Consider the following 20,341-nt stretch of genomic DNA (forward strand, 5'->3'; position numbering starts at 1 on the left):
CTGGCAGAAATGCTTTGAATGAATTCATAGAAGCACAGAACCATCTAGGTTGGAAGGGACCTTTCAGATCATCAAGTTCAACCATCAACCTAACACTGCCAAAACCACTACTAAACCACATCCCTCAGCGCCATGTCTACCCATCTTTTAAATACCTCCAGGGATGGCGACCACCACTTCCTTGGTCAGCCTGTTCCAATGCTTGACAACCCCTTCTGTGAAGAACTTTTTCCTAATACCCAATCTAAACCTCCCCTGGCATATTGAGGCTATTTGCTCTTCTCCTATTGCTTGTTACTAGCGAGGAGAGATCTACCCCCACCCCTTTACAGCCTCCTTTCGGGTAGTTGTAGAGAGCGGTAAGGTCTCCCCCGAGACCTTATCTCAAAGACCGGTCTAATTCACAAAGACCAGCATTGCAAGCCCACAATACGGAGAAATAAAAAATAAATTCAGGGGAAAAAGGGTGGGAGGGGAGAGGGACGGATGGGATGACAGGGGACGAAGAGTGGCAATACCTGCTGCTCAGAAAGCTTGTGTTGATGCCTCCATCCCTGGGGATGCTCACATCCTGGGTGACCTGCTCTGGGTGACCTGCTCGAGCTGGGGTGGACAAAACCCGTGAAGTTACAGGTGAGCTGGTCTGACACTGGTATCATCCACATTTTTAGAAGCGCATACAAACCCAGTCAGAAGTTCAACACCTATCCACTGAATGCCATGGCTGCTAAATGGCGATACCCTCCTGAAGTTTCAGTTCCCTGAAAAGACTAAGTCAAACAGCCGACATCCTCTGTGCATCCTCAAGCCCCTGTTAAGTCCTGTTTGGAAGTATTACTTGCTTTCTCTCCTTTAATCAGCCTTAATCTTGTAACTTTCCTCTCAGCTTTCTTTTGTCCTGAATTTCCCGAGTAAGAATGATAAACGTTGGTATCAAACTAACATAAAACTCTTCCCTATTAGACTTCCTATAATAATCTACCTATTAGATCCAGATAGTAAACTTGCTTAAATTCAGTATTACACTGATGGTGGGTAAAATCATAACATTATCTACGCTTTTTTTTTCCCCACAGCTGCAGCTTCAAAAACATACAGATTTCCATACAGGAAATAGGATCTACATGTTTAACTGGAAATGTACGATAGGCAGATTATTCGCTGCCACCTTTTCAGTATATTTGTCACGCTGTTCTGCCTCAACTAGAGATCTGATCACAGATGATGAGGTGTTTTCCTTCAAGCCAAACTTCTAAGATAAATAAATAGATGGATAATTGTGTGCATATATACAAAGGAAGCAGAGGGGAAAATCTAGTCAGTGGACTACCTTACCCCTACATGAGCTTCACTGTGCACTTTTGGATGAGCGAAAACAAAATAAAAAACCCCTCACTTGTCTATTAACTACTAGCTAGCCAGTTTCCTCATTCTATTGCAATTTGTGTGACTCTAAATATGTAAGAGCTCATACTTTGCCTCAGTAAAGATACTATAATGCATGAGAACTATGAAGAAATCAAGCTTCAGCAGCTCTGCCATTCTGTATGGCCATTAACACACAAAAAAATTCACTGATTTCTAGCGTGAGCCTTACTATTCAATGGTATGAAGGCACCTTACAAAGAAGTTGACAAAGATAATATACCAAGCCTGTTTCCTCTTCCCGTATAGATGCATAGAAAATAAAGCTAAGTTGATTACTGGTAATTACTCTCTAATTCAAGTGCACATTAGCCATTCCATTAATCTCATCATTGACTGGAAAAAATGAAGTCAAACACTTGACACCCGGAAGATCTGGAGAAGCTGATCACCTTCTAGTTCCATTTCAGATAAAATGGCCAATTATTACCTTTGGGACAACGCTGAAGAGCAACTAACAATGCTAATGAGAACCCATATGCATAAAAAATTACTTAATGGAAACAGAAAGCCAGAAACAAAGAGCTCGGACATTAAGCAGCTAGAGAGAGAACAGTAAAAATTAATTGTTCGAGTTTTCCCGTGACCTGGCTTTTTAGTTTGTTCACGCTGCCTTGGAAAGTAAGTAACATTATAAAGAAATCTACAGATGCTGTAATTGATGATACTGTGAGGCACAGATGAGTGTTGTAAGTCCATCTGGAGAGAGGTTACTGCTAGTGCCAGAATGCCAAAGCATATTAATGGACATCTCCGTGTTAGGTCACTGACCTCTCACCAAACCAATCAACCCCAAAGTCCCCTCACACCCAACTATTTTGGGCTGTTAATATATACCTCTGTACAAAAAATTAATTTATTTCATTATGAGGAAAATACAGAACACTTAGGATAAAGATTTACTATTACTTCTTCAGAAGTCTGTCTTCACGGTGAATTCAGAAGTCTACATGACAGCTAAAAACCACTGATCGTGGCCCTTCCATTATATACAAAAAAGCAAACACTTGATATCATCAACTAAATATTGACTCGATTGTAAAACAAACGCTATAGAAGAAAACTTGTTTTTTTTTTCTCTCCCCAGAAGTTGGTATATATTTAACACTTCAGGCCAGAAAGAAGTACAGTTCAAAGTTCAACTCCAAAACAATTACAGTCGTTCAAACTGTCACTGTGATGTCAGTCCTTTTCCTCCTACTGCAATAGTCTCTGGGCCCAGTACATCAGGACTTTTGTTTACTAGCTCCTTCTCTTGCTAGTCTATCAGCTTCTTCATTTCCTTGGAAGCCAGCGTGACCGGGAATATGCATCTATTAGGACAAAAGCATAGGATGTGAGATATGCAAGAAATCAAGAAAAAAGCACATATATGAAATTTGATCACACAACACCCTTTAATTCATAGTAGAGCACCACCTCCTTAGAGGCCCTCTCCTCACACTTAGTCCTTATGTGTTCTTCCCAGGAATGTCTGTAGTTTCCCTTCCTCTAGGAAAGTCTTGCCAAATTGTAGAAGTCATCTTTACGATAAGTAGTGAACCGTATAAAGACCACCTAATCTAGCCTTTCAGAAACACAGAGAACAGCTCTGACTCAAAATTCCCACTTTCAGAGAAGAGAGAAAACCCCCTCTGCATTCAGTGCTTAAACCAAGCTAATCTTTTCCCAGAAAGCCAGAGACCCCTATGCTACTAACAGCCTTGGTGGTTATAGCTCTCGCTTAGGATACAGAAACAGGGTATGAAAAGAATCTCTCAATTTTCAGGTGTCTTAACTGTCCATCCTTCAATTAGGAACTGAAAACACTTTCAATCCTAAGCCTATCCTCGTCAGAAGTAATGATGGAGGAGTGTAGGGGAAGAAGGAGAAGACAAAAATCAAGCTTGCTATTTGACAAGATCCGAGAGGGGAAAAGCACAAAGCGTGTGCAAGATGCTGTTAGGATTACATGGCAAGGTTTTGGTACCGGGTTGGGGGCTGCAGGGACGTATTGTGAGAAGACACCAGGGGCTGCCCCCACATGGGAGAGTGCTAGTTCCAGTCGGCTCCATAATAGACCCAACTGCAGGACACAGCTGAGCCTATAAACAAAGCTGGTGGCTCCTCTGTAATAACATATCAAAGAAAGGGTAAAAATGCTGCACAGCAGCCAGAAAGAAAGTGAAAGTACGTGAGCAACAACTCTGCAGTCACCAAGGTCAGTGGAGAATGAGGGGGAGGAAGTACTCCAGGTGCCAGGGCAGAGATTCCCCTGCAGCGTGTGGAGAAGACCATAGTGAAGCAGGTTGTCCCCCTCCAGCCCATGGAGGATCCCATGCCTCAAAAGGCAAATTACTGTAACAAAGTGCCTGCATACATTTCTCCATCTGAAATGAAACATCTTCCCAAGTTTAAGAGATTCAGATGTAATAAGTGTGCATAAAGCAACTTTTTTTTTTTTTAAAAAATTTTGTAAAATACTTTAAGGACAGCTGAACTTTGGTCTTAGTTTTCGATTTTTACACTTTCTACTCCTCAACAGATAATAGAAGTAACTATATAAAATCTAGTCAGCCTTTAAAGTGGAGTTGCCGACTCTGGAACACACAACATCAATGGAAGAATATCTGCAATACATTTCACATAGAAAAAGCGCACATTAAAGATCTATGCCATCCTGTTTTCTACAAAGTAAAGACAGAAGCCCAACAAATATGCCATTAGCAGCCACAAAGTCAATAGTAGAGATTTATTTCTAGTATCTGTAGTCTTATACCACAATTAGACTAAAATTTAGAAAGGGGGGAGTGAGGAAAAATATCCCCTACAATGTTTAGCACTGATGTTAGAGGTTACAGAAAAACACGTTTTACCAGGAATACCTGTATAGAAGTTGTTTTACTTCTTTACTGGAGAGCTAAACAATTTAAAACTTAAAAATGTAGGTATTTTAAAGACCTTTCTGTGCCCAGTATTCTTGGAAAAAGCACAGTTAAGGTACAGAAAACTAAAGCTGTTTTATTTGGAGTTATGCTCTCTTAGTTTTCCCAGTTTAAAGACACTCATGTGATTGAGTTCCACCAACAAACCAACATCTTAAGAGTTCTGAAAGGCAAATCCAGAAATTGAGCTAAGAGACAGCTATGCTTTAAGCTTAGATTTCCAGGAACAAAATTTTCATCTACTAACAGTACTGACAAACTAAACGTAATTATTGCAGGCATTTTCTAAGTAGTAACAAAAGACAGCAAACAAATATATAAAATATTATTTCCAAAAGCCTAGGTTATATTGCTTACTTGCTTTAAATAGAACAAGCAGTTTCTCTGTATTTATAAATGTACAATAATATGCTCTATAAAATTCTTAGTTATGGTCATACTTGTAAGGTTGGGAGTTTTTTGTTTGTTTGATTGTGTTTTTTTTTTTGTTTTGTTTTTGGTTTGTTTTTCTTTTTTTTTTTAATTACACAAGAAGCACGTTTAAGGTTTCATTAAGAATAAGAAATGAGGTGCTTACCCACTGAATTTCTATGCCTTTTGATAGATTATCAAGTCTTTCAAAGTCTTCTTTATTTATTACACTTCCTCCTGAACTTGTTCTCCAGCCATTCGTTTTCCAGTTGTCAACCCAGCTCGTAATACCTATGCAAAGGGAGCATTGCAATAAAAATGCTATTAAAGAAGCGAGCAAGGATCAAGACAGTGCAAACAGCCTTTTAACAAGACATTAACTCCGTACAAACTCTCAGGCAAAGACACTGGAGACAGATATTCTTGTTTGCTTCTCTACTACTGTCTTTCAGGATTGTATTTTTCCATTATCACTTGAATTACATTAAATATCTGCTCAGGTTGGGTAAAGGCTACAATCTTATATACACATTACACACAAAATTACGACATGAACTTCAAATAAACTGAAGCTAAGGATTTGCTTGATGGTACAGTGAGCTAGAACAATTCTACAGCTTTATTTGTTTTGAGAAATTGGAGACACACATGCAGAGAGGAAAAAGTGATGGCTACCTGACTCATGGCTTCTGCATGCTAAACAGAATCCTTCAGAGAAGGACCACGTAAGCAGATTTCTACAGAACAAGATCTAACATTCTGGCCATCCCTTGCTGGCCAGAAAATTTACTATATTACTCCTTAAATAAGGATCTATCTTTTGTTTTGTTTTGCTGGTCTTGACAATGTAAGATATCCTTACTGCTTTCATGTCAAACAGACCTGAACCAAACAAGAGAATCACCAACCTTGCACACAAAACCGCTTAGAAAACAAACCAAACCACATCCATTTGTACTTAACTGCAAGCTTCCTTCTCTAGTATTTAAAAAAAAAACCAAACTCCTAGACACATTTACAAAATAGCTTTGATTAAGCAAGAGTGGAACCTGCACCTCAGTGACCCAATATGCAAGAGCAAACTGCAAGCAACCAAAGAGACCAAGATATTGCACCTAAAGATTCTTCTTCTCCTCCCTCATACTTACGTGTCATACCCAAGTTTAACAGTAATTTTATCTGACACAGCAACTCTTCATCCTTGATAACACCAGTTGCACAGAGAAGATGGTATAGACTTTTCTCCCACAAAGCAAAGAGTTGCAAAGATGTTTCTCTGCACCTCAATATTTTGAACAACTTGCTTCGTGCAACAAATTATGCACTTTGATTCTATTGATCAGGACCCAGTCCTGAAGAGCAGAGACTCTTCCTTCTACTCTTTCCTTTTTCAGAAAGCTTCTGGCAGAGACTGAAAAAAACCAAAACCCTACCAACAAGAAGCAAGAAAAACCACCAAACCAAAACCAAAAAATTCTGCTCCTATAGGAAATGTTATACCTAAATCTTTCGGGGAAAATAAGCTACTCGGAGGAGAGATTTATGAGAAGATCCTTAGGGAGAAGCAATGGAAAATTTCTTTAAGTTGTTTCTTAACATTTACTGTCCCTTCCTCAACTTACGAACTAGAATCAGGAGGACAGAGCACAAGCCCTTGACTCTTTTCATCTCTGGACAGAACCTCTTTCATGCACATGCAAGCTAACAGAATTTGAAACAAGCAGCAAGTGACAGCTCCGGCAACTCCTTCCTTGACACTTGTTCCTACTCAATAGCTTTCTGTCCTTTCTGGGGTATTGCTACTTAAGGTGACATTGAGTTTTTCAAGGTAAGTTTTGTTTTACTTCTAAACATGAGCCACCTGAAAAAGGAAAAAACTGATGCTCTTCCTTCTTCCTAAGCACATCCTTAACAGAGTATACAAGAACAACATTTTTTCTAGACTGAATACTGAATGCCTTAACACAGACATCCTTTAGCCACTTCCGTCATTCTTTACCATAACAGGCACTTTGTCTCTACTTGTATTTCATGCATTTAGCAACTGATCCCTGCAATATTCTGAACTCTTTCCCCAAGCAGTCATGACTATTGAAATTATGCATTCTCTTCTTTATATTCCTCGCCACAGGCCTCAGTATGTTCTGTGGGCCTCATGTACTGAAATCGCGTGCACTGTATCTTTAAGAATCAGGTAAACTAAAATCGTTAACTTACCATTAATAGTGAACTTGCTATCAGTGTAGATAATTAGTTTTTTGATGTTCTGACTCTTTGCTTGCTCGATTGCTTTGCAGGCTGCCTTAAGAACATTTCAATAGAATCACAGTTCAGAACAGTATTTTGAATACATGCAATTAAATAACCCAAGTACCTGACGCTAACACAGAACTACAAAGAATATTACTGTAATCTCTCCATCAATAAGTATCAAGATGCTTTAGGACAGAGCTTTCCAAAATTATGCATGCAGATGACTGCTTAATACATCAGGCAAACAGGATGCCACTTATGTTTCACTGGCGAAAAACTCACAAACGTTCTGATGCTCAATCCTGTACTGCAGGAGCAGCTCTTTGCCAAATTTCATAACTAAAGCCTCCACCAAGTGCACATCAAGTTTTAGGCACTTTCTCTGTAACTTTGGGAAGCAAAGATTCATATCAGTTCCAACTGTCTGGAACCCCTAAAAGGGTTGGGGTTTTTGTTGGTTTGGTTTTTTTTTTTTTTTTTGCGCTATGAAATATAATAAAAGGGAGAAGTGGCTGGGTCTGGATGTAGAGCTGAAAAGCTCTCTAGTGACAAGTTTGACCCCAGCACACCATCATCACCTCTGCTTGTCCCTCATTAAAATAAACTTCCTGTATGTTTTAAGCAGTCCAATTCCCCGTTTCAGTTTATCTCCAAACACACAAGGCAGGATAGCAGCAGTACCAGAATTAAGATGAGGTGAGAATGGAAAATCTGCCATTGCCAACAGTTTACCTCAGAAGTAACAGAAGTTACTCTGAGAGCCTGGAATTGTTTGTTATATTTATCTAAGGAATATGGTACTCTGATCCTATTGCAATAAGAAATCGATTCTCCTCTTAACCACTTCTCAGCAGCCCTCACGCCAAGGTCTGAGACATACACATTAAAAATGCAAAGGATACTATACGAACTCAGGCTTTCCTAATGCAACGCTGTTTAAAATACCTGTGCTTGGCCTAATGATATTTGGGAATTCTCAAGGTGAATTACTCCTTGCTCAAAACCAGTAAAGATCAATAGAACTTGAAGGGAACAATTCATTTCAAGTCATAGCTCCTGGTATCTTGTGTACTTCCCCCACAGCTCCATAACTGGTTTCTGAAGGCCAGAGTTGAAATAATCATGCGTGCCACTGCGGTCTAACATGCAGAAGCATTTTAGGACATTTACTACTTACATGTATTTCAGCTCTTTGGTTTGTCTGCCGTCCAGGAAGTCTTTCACTGGTATTTCTGTGTTCAAGGAATGAATAGTAGATTAGTTACTCAAAATATTCAGAGTGGTCTACAATGACTACGTAGTCAAAAAATAACTAAAAGAATGCTAATTTTGTTTTTATAAAGGAGGATGAATGAAGACTCTACCTCTAACCTGATCTGCATAATGCAACGAGCATATACGAACCTGCCAACAATATGCAGTTTCTTTTGTCTTCTGCACACGCCTATTTTAAAACTTTCTGCATCACTTTAATTGTAGCTTCAGTGCCTAAAAGTATTATTTCTAGTTGATTTTCCCCACATTCTTACCTCCTAGAGTTGATTTCTCTTTTCCCCTCAGTAACTCACTAGTTTCATAGCACTGTCATGGAGTCTCAATAGCAAGGTTTCATATTCAAAAGGAGACTGACATTGTAAAATACACATAAAAGCAACATTAGTGCCTATTAAAAAAGAATCCACCGAGCTACTTACAAAGGGTGGCCTGGTCCCCAGTAGACACCTATTCCAGCACGTGCCCTATTACGTCCGTTACCTGAGCAACAACCATCTGTATAAACAACTGCAAAGTCACCTACAAAAGAATTACCAAAAGCAGAAGTTCAAGCACTCCTTCAAAGACATAGTCTCTCCAAGCAGGAAGAAATGTCTGCCAGCAGATTAGTCCCCAAAACTTCCATCCCCAGAGAGCCCTTCAAAACATTAACCACAGAAGCCATATAAATTAGTAATGCAGAACACCAAAAAGTCCCACTGCAACTTCACATCCTCACTGCTCCCAAATTAGTTGGCCTCAAAAAGCATCTCTGCCCCACCTTCCAAATTCTCACTATGATTTCTGCCTGCTTCAGAAGAGTCAACTTTAAGACTTCCCAGCTACATCTGTATTTATATAGTGTGTAATCTAGACACGTATAAAATCACACTTATAATGACCAGATTAAGCTATATGTTGATAGCAATTAAAGCCAATTAATATTACACTGAAAGACAATGTGAACAAATACATCACAGCTCACGCTTCCATTTTAAAAAGAAACAAGGTTACACAGGGCCTTGTGCTTCCATACACAAATGTCCCTAAAGCTTTCTCATTATTACACCCATTATTTATGAAAAGAGTACAAAGAACTCAAAAGAAATACAGGAACAATAAAAGCGCTCACCCATATATGAAAATTTATCTTCACTGACTGTTGGTGCTGAGTATACTTCATCATGTTTTACACGCTTTGCAATGTGCTCTTCGTTTGTAGACTGTTCATACGGCCTTTTGCATGTATTGCAACACAACATGTTTATTTCTGGTTCTTCCCTTTGGCTACTATTTTCCTGTGTTACAGCTAGAAGACTGTGTGCCCCTTCCGGAAAAAGAAAAAAAAAAAAAAGTATAACTATATACAAGATCAAGTTTCATTTGAAATGACTCCTTCTAAAGACAACAGTTGTTATCACCTATTATCCCGTTAAACTGACACTACCCCAAGCTATTATGCAAAAGATATTACAGAATACACCAGTCATTCTTGATTCCAGATCAAACGGCAGTGGAGAGACACACATCACGGCGCTCACAACGGACACGGTACAGAGAACATTCTCCGGGCACCTACAGGAACACTCTTACTGCACTGACACGTCCGTAGCAGCGCCCGGAGCGCTGGGACACCGCCGCACTTACCACCACGGCGTTCCGCCCGTTACCAGCCCTTCCCCGCAGGAGGAGGAGGAGAAGGACAAACCGAAGCTGCTACCCACGATGAAGCCAAAAGCCGCAGTGTTTACACAGAGTGCCACTGCGCAGCGGGGCCGCCCTGCCTCCCTCCCTCCCTCCCTCCCTCCCCATCGGGCCGCCCTCCCCTCCCTCCCTCCCTCCCCATCGGGCCGCCCTCCCCTCCCTCCCTCCCTCCCCATCGGGCCGCCCTCCCCTCCCTGCCGGGCGGGGGGAGGAAGAGCTACCTGCCGGCTCGGGCGGCGGCTGCTGCTGCCCCGGGAGGTCGGCGCGCACGAAGGCCCAGGCGTCCTTCTCAGTGGCGAACTTCTTGAAGCTGGCGGAGGGGAACTTGTTCACTTGCTCCTGACACTCCGCCCTGTAACACAATGGGGCGGGGGTGAGGCCGGCCCGGTGCCGGCCCGCCGGCGGCTCCCCGTGCTGCCCCGGCCGCGGCCCTTACCAGGTGCGGTAGACGCCCGTCCGCCGGCCCTTGCGCACCGCGTAGAACATGCTGTCGCCCTTGGAGACAAAACAGGAGTGACTGAGCACCGCCACGAGCCACCGCAACATGACGCAGCCCCACCGCCATCCGCGCACCCCGTCCCGCCGCCAGCTCCCCCCACGTCCCCCGGCCGCCACACCCCGCCGCCGCCGCCGGGCCGCCGCCGCGCATGCGCCCCGCAGCCTCCCCCCACCTTCCTGCGCACGCGCGGCGGCCGACGCGGTGAGAGTAGCAGAGAGCGCGCGGGGGCTGTGCTACGGACCCCGAGAGGGGCCTAAATTACTGGAAAAGCCCAGGGTTTGGGTTTTTTGTTTTTCCCCCATAATCATTGTATTTAAAAAGCCACCTACCTCAGCTTTTGCTTTGGGAGGGGGGCACAGGGTGTGCGAGGTCACGGCAGTTGACACAAGCTCACGGCTCTGAGAGGCCCCCGGGGAGGCCGCGGGAGCGCACTCGGCTGACGTTCTGCCCCGCGGTGCCGTCCCGGTCCCGCCGTCACCTGCAGTGTATTGTGACAAGGCCAACGTCAAGGTGCCACAGCCATGGAGCGCTGGGGTCAGGCTCACCAGGGTGGCCCAGTAAAATGCCAAGAACATGAAACACTAATTTTGCCTTCCATTGCAAAGGCAGTTACAGGTTCAACATTACCGTGCCTATCAGTTGGATGACACCTCCCTTAAAAAAAAAAAAAACAAAAAAACAAAAAAAAAAACAAACCCAAAACCAACAAAAAACCCAAACAAAAGCTCATACATTTGAGAGGCCTTGGTGGAACACAGAAACAATTAGGTCAGGGTTGTATCAGAATATAATTGCTGCATTTGTTTTTTCAGAATATAATTGCTGCATGGAGGTCTGGTGAGGTTCCTGCTGACTGGAAAAGGGGAAACATAACCCCCATTTTTAAAAAGGGAAACAAGGAAGACCCAGGGAACTACAGGCCGGTCAGTCTCACCTCTGTGCCTGGCAAGATCATGGAGCAGATCCTCCTGGAAACTCTGCTGAGGCACATAGAAAAAAAGGAGGTGATTGGTGACAGCCAGCATGGCTTCACCAAGGGCAAGTCATGCCTGAAAAATTTGGTGGCCTTCTACGAAGGGGTTACAGCAGCAGTGGACAAGGGAAGACCAACTGCTGTCATCTATCCGGACTTGTGCAAAGCATTTGACACTGTCCCACATGATATCCTGGTCTCTAAATTGAAGAGACATGGATTCGACAAATGGACCACTTGGTGGATAAAGAACTGGCTGGACGGTCGCACTCAAAGAGTTGCGGTCAACAGCTCAACGTCCATGTGACGAGTGGCATTCCTCAGGGGTCGGTACTGGGGCCTGTACTGTTCAACATCTTTGTCGGCGACATGGACAGTGGATCGAGTGCACCCTCAGCAAGTTTGCCGATGATACCAAGCTGTTTGGTGAGGTAGACACGCTGGAGGGGAGGGATGCCATCCAGAGGGACCTGGACAGGCTGGAGAGGTGGGCCCAAGCCAACCTCATGCAGTTCAACAAGGCCAAGTGCAAGGTCTTACATCTGGGTCAGGGTAATCCCAAGCACAAATACAGGCTCGGCGAGGAATGGCTGCAGAGCAGCCCTGAGGAGAAGGACCTGGGGGTGCTGACTGACGAGAAGCTCCACATGAGCCAACAATGTGCGATCGCAGCCCAGAAGGCCAACCGTATCAGGGGCTGCATCAGAAGAAGTGTGGCCAGCAGGTGAAAGGAGGTGATTCTGCCCCTCTACTCCACTCTTGTGAGACCCCACCTGGAGTACTGCATCCAGCTCTGGAGTCCCCAACATAAGAAGGACATGGACCTGCTGGAGCGTGTCCAGAAGAGAGCCACGAGGATGATCCGAGGGCTGGAACACCTCTCCTATGAAGAGAGGCTAAAGAGTTGGAGCTGTTCAGCGTGGAGAAGAGAAGGCTCCGGGGAGATCTTATTGCGGCCTTCCAGTACCTAAAGGGGACCTACAGGAGAGCTGGGGAAGGACTTTTCACTATGGCATGTAGTGACAGAACAAGGGAGAATGTCTTTAAACCAGAAGAGGGCAGGTTCAGATTGAACATTAGGAAGAAGTTTTTCACTTTGAGGGTGGTGAGGCACTGGAACAGGTTGCCCAGAGAGGTTGTTGAGCCCCCATCCCTGGAGGTGTTCAAAGCCAGGCTGGATGTGGCCTTGGGAAACCTGGTCTAGTGGGAGGCCTATGGCAGGGGGGGTTGGAATTCAATGATCTTCAAGGTCCTTTCCAACCTAAACCATTCTATGATTCTATGATTTTGCTTCTTCCAGCATATTCATGAGAGTTCATATTGCTCTTACAAAACACTCCTGATTTTCTCCAATCAAGATTATTTACATCAATTATCTCTGTAAAGGTTTCCACCAAGACTCTCAGGCTTTTCACTACTTCCTACCTGTGATATTTTTATTTTATTGCTCTTAGTTAGCTTTTCTTTTAATTATGGTTTTCTATAGCAGATGGAATTCTTATTCCTTACAGGTGTACACATTTGTATTACTCTTAGTCTTCTTTGGGCAATGCCTACTAAAGGAGCAATGAGCAGTAAGTGATGGGGAAAGAAAAGACCTTCTGTTACACTCATTAATTCTCTGGTTGAACAGACAGATTCATACATCAAATTTACATGCAAGGACTGAACAGTAACTCTCCCGATGTCATGACCAACATGCAGAGCTCAGATTCAAACCAAAATAAAATGACTTTTGAAGTCCACTGGGTACCATACACATTACCTTCATTGCTTTTGCTCCCCATTGGTGAAACAGAGGCTGCATATGGTCAGCCAGCCCTACCTTTACCGCTGCATCTCCATTCCTGATTTTTTTCCTTGCTGTCGTGTTGCAGTGGCAGGACACACGGATCCCTTTCCTCATGCGACAGCTGGCATTTCTACTGCTTTGCTGTTTAGCACCGTGAAGCTCAGCAATACCTGTGCCTTCTTTGTGGTACTTGCCCTCTGGTTGCTGTAGCACTAGTGGATTTGTGGGGTTTTCCAGTCAGCCTGGGGCAGAGAGGGCATTTCAGGCTCTGTAACTCACAGTTTTGTGGAGTGAGTGAAAAAAATCACCAATAAGTGAACCGTTTAGATCCCACCTGAAAAGCTGAAGGGTCCAGTCACAAAAGCTCTCCTCATCTGAATACAGAATAATGTAAATGTGTAGGTGGATAGTGAGTTTCATAAATGATTTAGCATTTGTTATTGATGCCGCAGGTATGCAAGGTAACCCTGTATAGCCATCATAGAATAGTCTGATCAGATATACACATCTAGCCAATTTTTGCCAAATCAAAGCTTGCAAAAGCGCTTGTGCTACCACAGCTGAGGTACTGGGTATGAGCGGCTACAGGAAAAGACAGAAGAGCAAGCTCCCCTGTTTTGGTGGAAATATGGTGGCCCCATGTTTAATGAGAGTGGTCATTGAGCCACAGCCTGATAGTGAACATTCCTCTCAACACATTGCACTATAAATTCACAGTGTTTTACTGCCCCTCTTATTCAGCTTATAAGGGGTCCCGTGTGTCCCCTCCTGATAAGTGAACCAAAACTTGTTTACACATTTTTTAACATATTCTTGGCAGCCTTTTCTGTATTTATAACTGACAATCTGCAGAAAAAAATAGGACTTAATGTAGGTATACAAAAAATACACTCATCACTTAAGTAAGGGCATGTGTCTGTAGGACTTTTTTACTTAAACTCGCTGTAAATGTTAGCTGATTACTTTGTCCTACGTAAACGCATGTAATGTACAAATTAGCTAAGCATTTCAATCTTGTTTGAGAAATATTTTAGCTTGAAACACATTTAAACTAAAATATGGTTCTCCACATAAGCTTTTAAAGCAAAATTCGATATGACCTGAATCAAGCATTTCCTATTTTAAACTCAGCTTTTAGGTAGGTAGGTCACTAGGTAGTCACTTTATCTAGCATAACCTGCAAGTATCAGTTATATTGCCATCTCATTACCTTGACCAAAAATAGAGATAAAAAGGAGGTGTTTTACCTTCCTTCTCAGAACTGAGATCTTGCAGAACAAAAAACTTGCCTGTACTTCAGTGTAAAACTATGTGTTAGTGAAGCTGCAAAGTAGTAATCCCCTGGCATCGTCACAACCTTCAGTCGACCTGTAGAGGAACAGCATCCAAGGATGTCAAACCAGGACATTGGAACAGCTTTGAAACTTTGGTGGTGTTATACAAGCCTCTTTCAGAGAAGAGAACTAGCAACAGACTCAGTTTTGCTTCCGATTCTAGAGTTAGATGTGACACTGACAAGTCTTGCCTTCTGTCTCTGTTGCTTCCACTTATTATATTAAATCATGTTATTAACAGCATCATGAGACCTTGTCCTATTGCTGTTGGGATACTTTTGTAGCACACCTGACTAATTTATTCTTTCCACTTTTTCACCTCCCCCATTCTGAGTCCGCATGGCATGACACCCTCATTAATTACATTATTTTGTAATCACATAACTTCTTTTAAAGATCACATTTCCACAATGATTCTTGAAAACCTGACAGCTGCTTTGGATACCAGACACCATTGCCTGGGTAAAGCCCACATAGATCTCGACACTGCATCCTCCCCCTAATGCCCAGTCAGTGTCAGAAAGGAAACATCTCTGCACACCTCCTTCTCTCATTGCTCTTATGTAGCACGCTGGTCAATTCAGTAGCACCAGTATGATGTGGATGAGAAGTTGCAGACAGTCACGTTGCTTCTTCACTTCCTTATTGGCACTCTGAACAGTTCAATTGTGCTCCATCTGCACACCATCTATTCTTTCTCCCTCTCATAAAGGATTACACAGTACAAACTGAATGCAGGCTATGGGACTGCTGAGATGATTACTTGTTTTCTTTCTTTTTTCACTCTTCTATTGGATCCTCATCAGTGTTGTTTAGATAATTTCAAATCTCTATACTGACCCTGGCCATCTGTCCTGGTTCCGGCAAGGATGGGGTTAATACCCCCAAGGAGCATCCCATTGTGACTGGCCCAGAGGCTCCATGCATCCTTGGCATAGACTATCTCAGGAGAGGATACTTCAAGGACCCAAAAGGATACCGGTGGGCTTTTGGCATAGCTGCCTTGGAGACGGAAGAAATTGAACAGTTATCCACCTTGCCTGGTCTCTCAGAGAACCCCTCTGTGGTAGGGTTGTTGAGGGTCAAAGAACAACAGGTGCCAATTGCTACCACAACGGTGCATCGACGGCAATATCGCACTAACCGAGACTCTGTGATTCCCATCCATAAGTTGATTCGTCAACTAGAGACTCAAGGAGTGATTAGCAAGACTCGCTCACCCTTTAATAGCCCCATATGGCCAGTGCGAAAATCTAATGGAGAGTGGAGGCTAACAGTAGATTATCGTGGCCTGAATGAAGTCACACCACCGCTGAGCGCTGCCGTGCCAGACATGCTAGAGCTTCAATACGAACTGGAGTCGAAGGCAGCCAAGTGGTATGCAACGATTGATATCGCCAATGCATTCTTCTCAATCCCTTTGGCGGCAGAGTGCAGGCCACAGTTTGCTTTCACTTGGAAAGGCATCCAGTACACCTGGAATCGACTGCCCCAGGGGTGGAAACACAGCCCCACCATTTGTCATGGACTGATCCAGACCATACTGGAACAGGGTGAAGCTCCAGAACATTTGCAGTACATTGATGACATCATTGTATGGGGTGACACAGCAGAAGAAGTTTTTGAGAAAGGGAATAAAATAGTTCAAATCCTTCTGAAAGCTGGCTTTGCCATAAAACGAAGTAAGGTTAAGGGACCTGCACAGGAGATCCAATTGTTAGGAATAAAATGGCAAGACGGACGCCGTCAGATCCCAATGGATGTGATCAACAAAATAGCAGCTATGTCCCCACCGACTAGTAAAAAGGAAACACAAGCTTTCTTAGGTGTTGTGGGCTTTTGGAGGATGCATATTCCAAATTACAGTTTGATTGTGAGCCCTCTATATCAAGTGACGCGGAAAAAGAATGATTTTAAGTGGGGTCCTGAGCAACGACAAGCTTTTGAACAAATTAAGCAGGAAATAGTTCATGCAGTAGCCCTGGAGCCAGTCAGGGCGGGACAAGACGTTAAAAATGTGCTCTACACTGCAGCCGGGGAGAATGGCCCTACCTGGAGCCTTTGGCAAAAAGCACCAGGGGAGACTCAAGGTCGACCCCTGGGGTTCTGGAGTCGGGGATACAGAGGATCCGAAGCCCGCTATACCCCAACGGAAAAGGAGATACTGGCAGCATATGAGGGGGTTCGAGCTGCTTCGGAGGTGGTTGGCACTGAAGCACAGCTCCTCTTAGCACCTCGACTGCCAGTGCTGGGCTGGATGTTCAAAGAAAGGGTCCCTGCCACACATCATGCAACTGATGCTACGTGGAGTAAGTGGATTGCACTGATCACCCAGCGAACTCGAATGGGAAACCCCAGTCGTCCAGGCATACTGGAAGTGATCATGGACTGGCCAGAAGGCAAAGATTTCGGAATATCACTAGAGGAAGAGGTGATGCGTGCAGAAGAGGCCCCACCATATAATGAACTGCCAGAAAATGAGAAGAAACATGCCCTGTTCACTGATGGTTTCTGCCGAATTGTGGGAAAGCATCGAAAGTGGAAGGCTGCTGTATGGAGTCTGACACGACGAGTTGCAGAAGCCACCGAAGGACAAGGTGAGTCGAGTCAGTTTGCAGAGGTAAAAGCCATTCAGCTGGCTTTGGAAATTTGCTGAGCGAGAGAAATGGCCAGTACTTTACCTCTATACTGATTCATGGATGGTGGCAAATGCTCTGTGGGGGTGGTTACAGCAGTGGAAGCAGAACAACTGGCAGCGCAGAGGTAAGCCCATCTGGGCTGCTGAACTGTGGCAAGATATTGCTGCCCGGATTGAGAATCTGGTTGTGAAAGTACGTCATGTAGATGCCCACGTCCCCAAGAATTGGGCCACTGAGGAACATCAAAACAACCAGCAGGTAGATCAGGCTGCTAAAATTGAAGTGGCTGAGGTGGATCTGGACTGGCAACGTAAGGGTGAACTATTCATAGCTCGGTGGGCCCACGATGCCTCAGGCCATCAAGGAAGAGATGCGACATATAGATGGGCTCGTGACCGAGGGGTGGACTTGACCATGGACACTATTGCACAGGTTATCCACGAATGTGAAACGTGTGCTGCCATTAAGCAAGCCAAGCGGTTAAAGCCTCTTTGGTACAGAGGACGATGGCTAAAATATAAATACGGGGAGGCCTGGCAGATTGATTATATCACACTCCCACAAACTCGCCAAGGCAAGCGCCACGTGCTCACAATGGTGGAAGCAACCACTGGATGGCTGGAAACATACCCTGTGCCCCATGCCACCGCCCGTAACACTATCCTGGGCCTTGAAAAGCAAATCCTATGGCGACATGGCACCCCAGAAAGAATTGAGTCGGACAATGGAACTCACTTCCGAAGCAGCCTCATAGACTCCTGGGCCAAAGAGTATGGCATTGAGTGGGTATATCATATTCCTTATCACGCACCAGCCTCGGGTAAGATAGAACGATATAATGGACTGTTAAAGACTACCTGAGAGCCATGGGGGGTGGGACCTTCAAACATTGGGATACCCACTTAGCAAAAGCCACCTGGTTAGTTAACACTAGGGGATCTGCCAATCGAGCTGGCCCTGCCCAATCAAAACTTCCACGTACAGTAGAAGGGGATAAAGTCCCTGTAGTGCATATGAAGAATATGTTAGGAATGACAGTCTGGGTTAGCCCTGCCTCAGGCAAAGGCAAACCCATCCGTGGGACTGCTTTTGCACAAGGACCCAGGTGCACTTGGTGGGTGATGCGAGAGGATGGGGAGGTCCGATGTGTACCTCATGGGGTTTTGATTTTGGGTGAGAATAGCCAGTGAATAATTTTATGATGTTAAATGTTAAATAACCTTGCTGGTGTATGTTATCATTATCATTGCTATCAATGGTACCACAGAAGAATCACCCAAATCAATGACAGATGGACTTTGATGAGACTGAGTAAAGTGTGTGATGATGTAATAAGAACTGATCTCAGTATCTGGCGCCCAGCAATCTCCTTGAGATCGACATCTTCAACCTGTGGACCGTGGGCATGGACTGCATTGGGTTCCCCAGTCACGAGCTTCAAATACAGCACCCACCAGTTCAGCACTACACATCATCTTATGTGCCCTGAGAGACTGTTCTCACTGCTGGAGCCTACCGTCATGGACTATGTGAGCTTAATGGACATTTTTAAGGGATGGCTCATAGACTATGGGAACTGAAAGATCTGGGCATGACATAGATGGTATGGAATAAGGGGTGGATAATGTCCTGGTTCCGGGAAGGATGGGGTTAATTTCCCCAAGGAGCCGGCAGGGGAGGCAAGCATTCCATACCACGTGACCCATGCCCCGCTATAAAAGCAGCTAGCCGGGGAGAGGAAGTCAGTCGCCACTTGGTGACGGGCTGCGGCCGTGCGGGTCCGGTCGATGCTCTTTGCGGCGGTACTGTAATCGCGTTCTTATATTCCTTTACCGGTGTTATTGGTTTTCTTTCTTCTCCCCTTTGTCAGTTCTGTTAAATTATAATATTTCAACCCATGAGTTTTCCCCTTTTCTGCTGATTTTGCCCACGGCTGTGGGAGTCGTACGAGTGGCTGCGTGGTTCTTTGTTGCTGGCTGAGGCCAAACCACGACACCATCAGTATGAGCTGGGCAGTTTTTCCCATTCTGTGAATTCATGTAAGGAAAAAAAGTGAATTTGGAGAAAAATAGAAACTGAACGATCTGCTTTTATGACTATCATAAATTCATCAGAAAGCCCACAAATGTTAGAGAACATGACAGGCTGCCTTCTGCAGATGCCAAGGTTGATTAGGTTGGGGGTGGTCTTTGTCAGTTTTTTTTGTTTACAAGAGCTCATTACTCCTATTACAGGAATATATATATTTTTTTAAAGTAACAGACTATATAGTAACAGCGAACATGGAATTACAAGCTAAAGGCTGCTCTTAGGGAATCTAAGCACAGAAGCAGGGCTCTGAAATGCATTCCTATGTTTAGCCAAGAGCTGCACACCTGCCTTAGAGGAGGACTTTCCCTTGAGCAAGGAACTTCTCTAAATCAGCCAACAGAGAAACATTGAGGTGTCAATCTCATCTGGGGTACCCAGACCCAGCAAGGCAAGACTTTAGCTCCACTTTAGCTGCACAGCCAGACACTTACTTTAACCTTGTGAGAAATGCACTCACTGTATTGAATTTTAGTCTGGGGCAAATTCGGTGGAGCAAAGAATATTTATTACAGCACTGGGAGTTACACAGGGGATTTCTCCTCCTGTGGCTCATTTTTCCTTTACAAACCCTTGTTTTTATTTTGTATTCCTTATACTTATTCATGTTTCTTCTTGGAACATAATTTGCATAATCAATGAGTTTTCGGAACACAACCCACCCTCAATTACATAATCAATGAGTTCTTGGAATGCAACCCACCCTGCAATTTACATAATAAGTTCTTGGAATGCAACCCACCCCTGAGCACGCCCCCTCCCTTCTAGTGGTGCAGGCATTATGCTTCTTCAGGGGTCTTCCTGGTAGTCGTTGGAGGGAGGCTTGAAGTCTTTATCACCATGTTCTTCTTGTGGCTTCTTCATTCTTTACACTCCTGTAGTTATTTTAGCTAACTACACCACCCTTTGTTCTGCAAATTTTCGGTAGTTCTAACTGTTGCTTTCGTCTGATATCCTATTTAACACTATCCCTTTTCCAAACATAGCAAGCGCACACCCATCTTAGCTGAAGCCATAGCGAGCACACATTCATTTTAGCTGAAGC

General features: G+C 44.0%; 1 protein-coding gene across 3 annotated transcripts; it reads right to left on the reverse strand.

Annotated features, from left to right (window-relative positions):
* Positions 1–2,489: 2,489 nt before the first annotated feature.
* On the reverse strand, positions 2,490–10,596 carry RNASEH1 (ribonuclease H1). Of its 3 annotated transcripts, XM_082481746.1 has the most exons (9): positions 10,587–10,596; positions 10,408–10,466; positions 10,193–10,323; positions 9,400–9,597; positions 8,708–8,807; positions 8,191–8,245; positions 6,978–7,062; positions 4,927–5,051; positions 2,490–2,738 (listed from the first exon to the last, which is right to left on the reverse strand). In XM_082481746.1, exons 2-9 carry the CDS (start codon positions 10,455–10,457, stop codon positions 2,652–2,654), a joined length of 831 nt encoding a protein of 276 aa, XP_082337872.1. In that variant the 5' UTR covers positions 10,458–10,466; positions 10,587–10,596; the 3' UTR covers positions 2,490–2,651. The 3 variants fall into 3 exon arrangements, with proteins under 3 accessions (XP_082337872.1, XP_082337871.1, XP_082337870.1); XM_082481745.1 differs by lacking the exon at positions 10,587–10,596 and having other exon boundaries at positions 9,400–9,594; positions 10,408–10,549; XM_082481744.1 differs by lacking the exon at positions 10,587–10,596 and having other exon boundaries at positions 10,408–10,549.
* Positions 10,597–20,341: the final 9,745 nt, after the last annotated feature.

This window comes from Vanellus vanellus (assembly GCF_965231255.1).
Source record: "Vanellus vanellus genome assembly, chromosome: 3".
Taxonomy (NCBI): Eukaryota; Metazoa; Chordata; class Aves; order Charadriiformes; family Charadriidae; genus Vanellus; species Vanellus vanellus.

Coding starts and splice junctions, on each gene's coding strand:
- RNASEH1 (XM_082481744.1), bottom strand. CDS start 10,517: ATGTTGCGGTGGCTCGTGGCGGTGCTCAGTCACTCCTGTTTTGTCTCC. Junction 10,324..10,407: donor ACGGGCGTCTACCGCACCTG/GTAAGGGCCGCG, acceptor ATTGTGTTACAG/GGCGGAGTGTCAGGAGCAAG. Junction 7,063..8,190: donor ACCAAAGAGCTGAAATACAT/GTAAGTAGTAAA, acceptor AATGTTCTTAAG/GCAGCCTGCAAAGCAATCGA.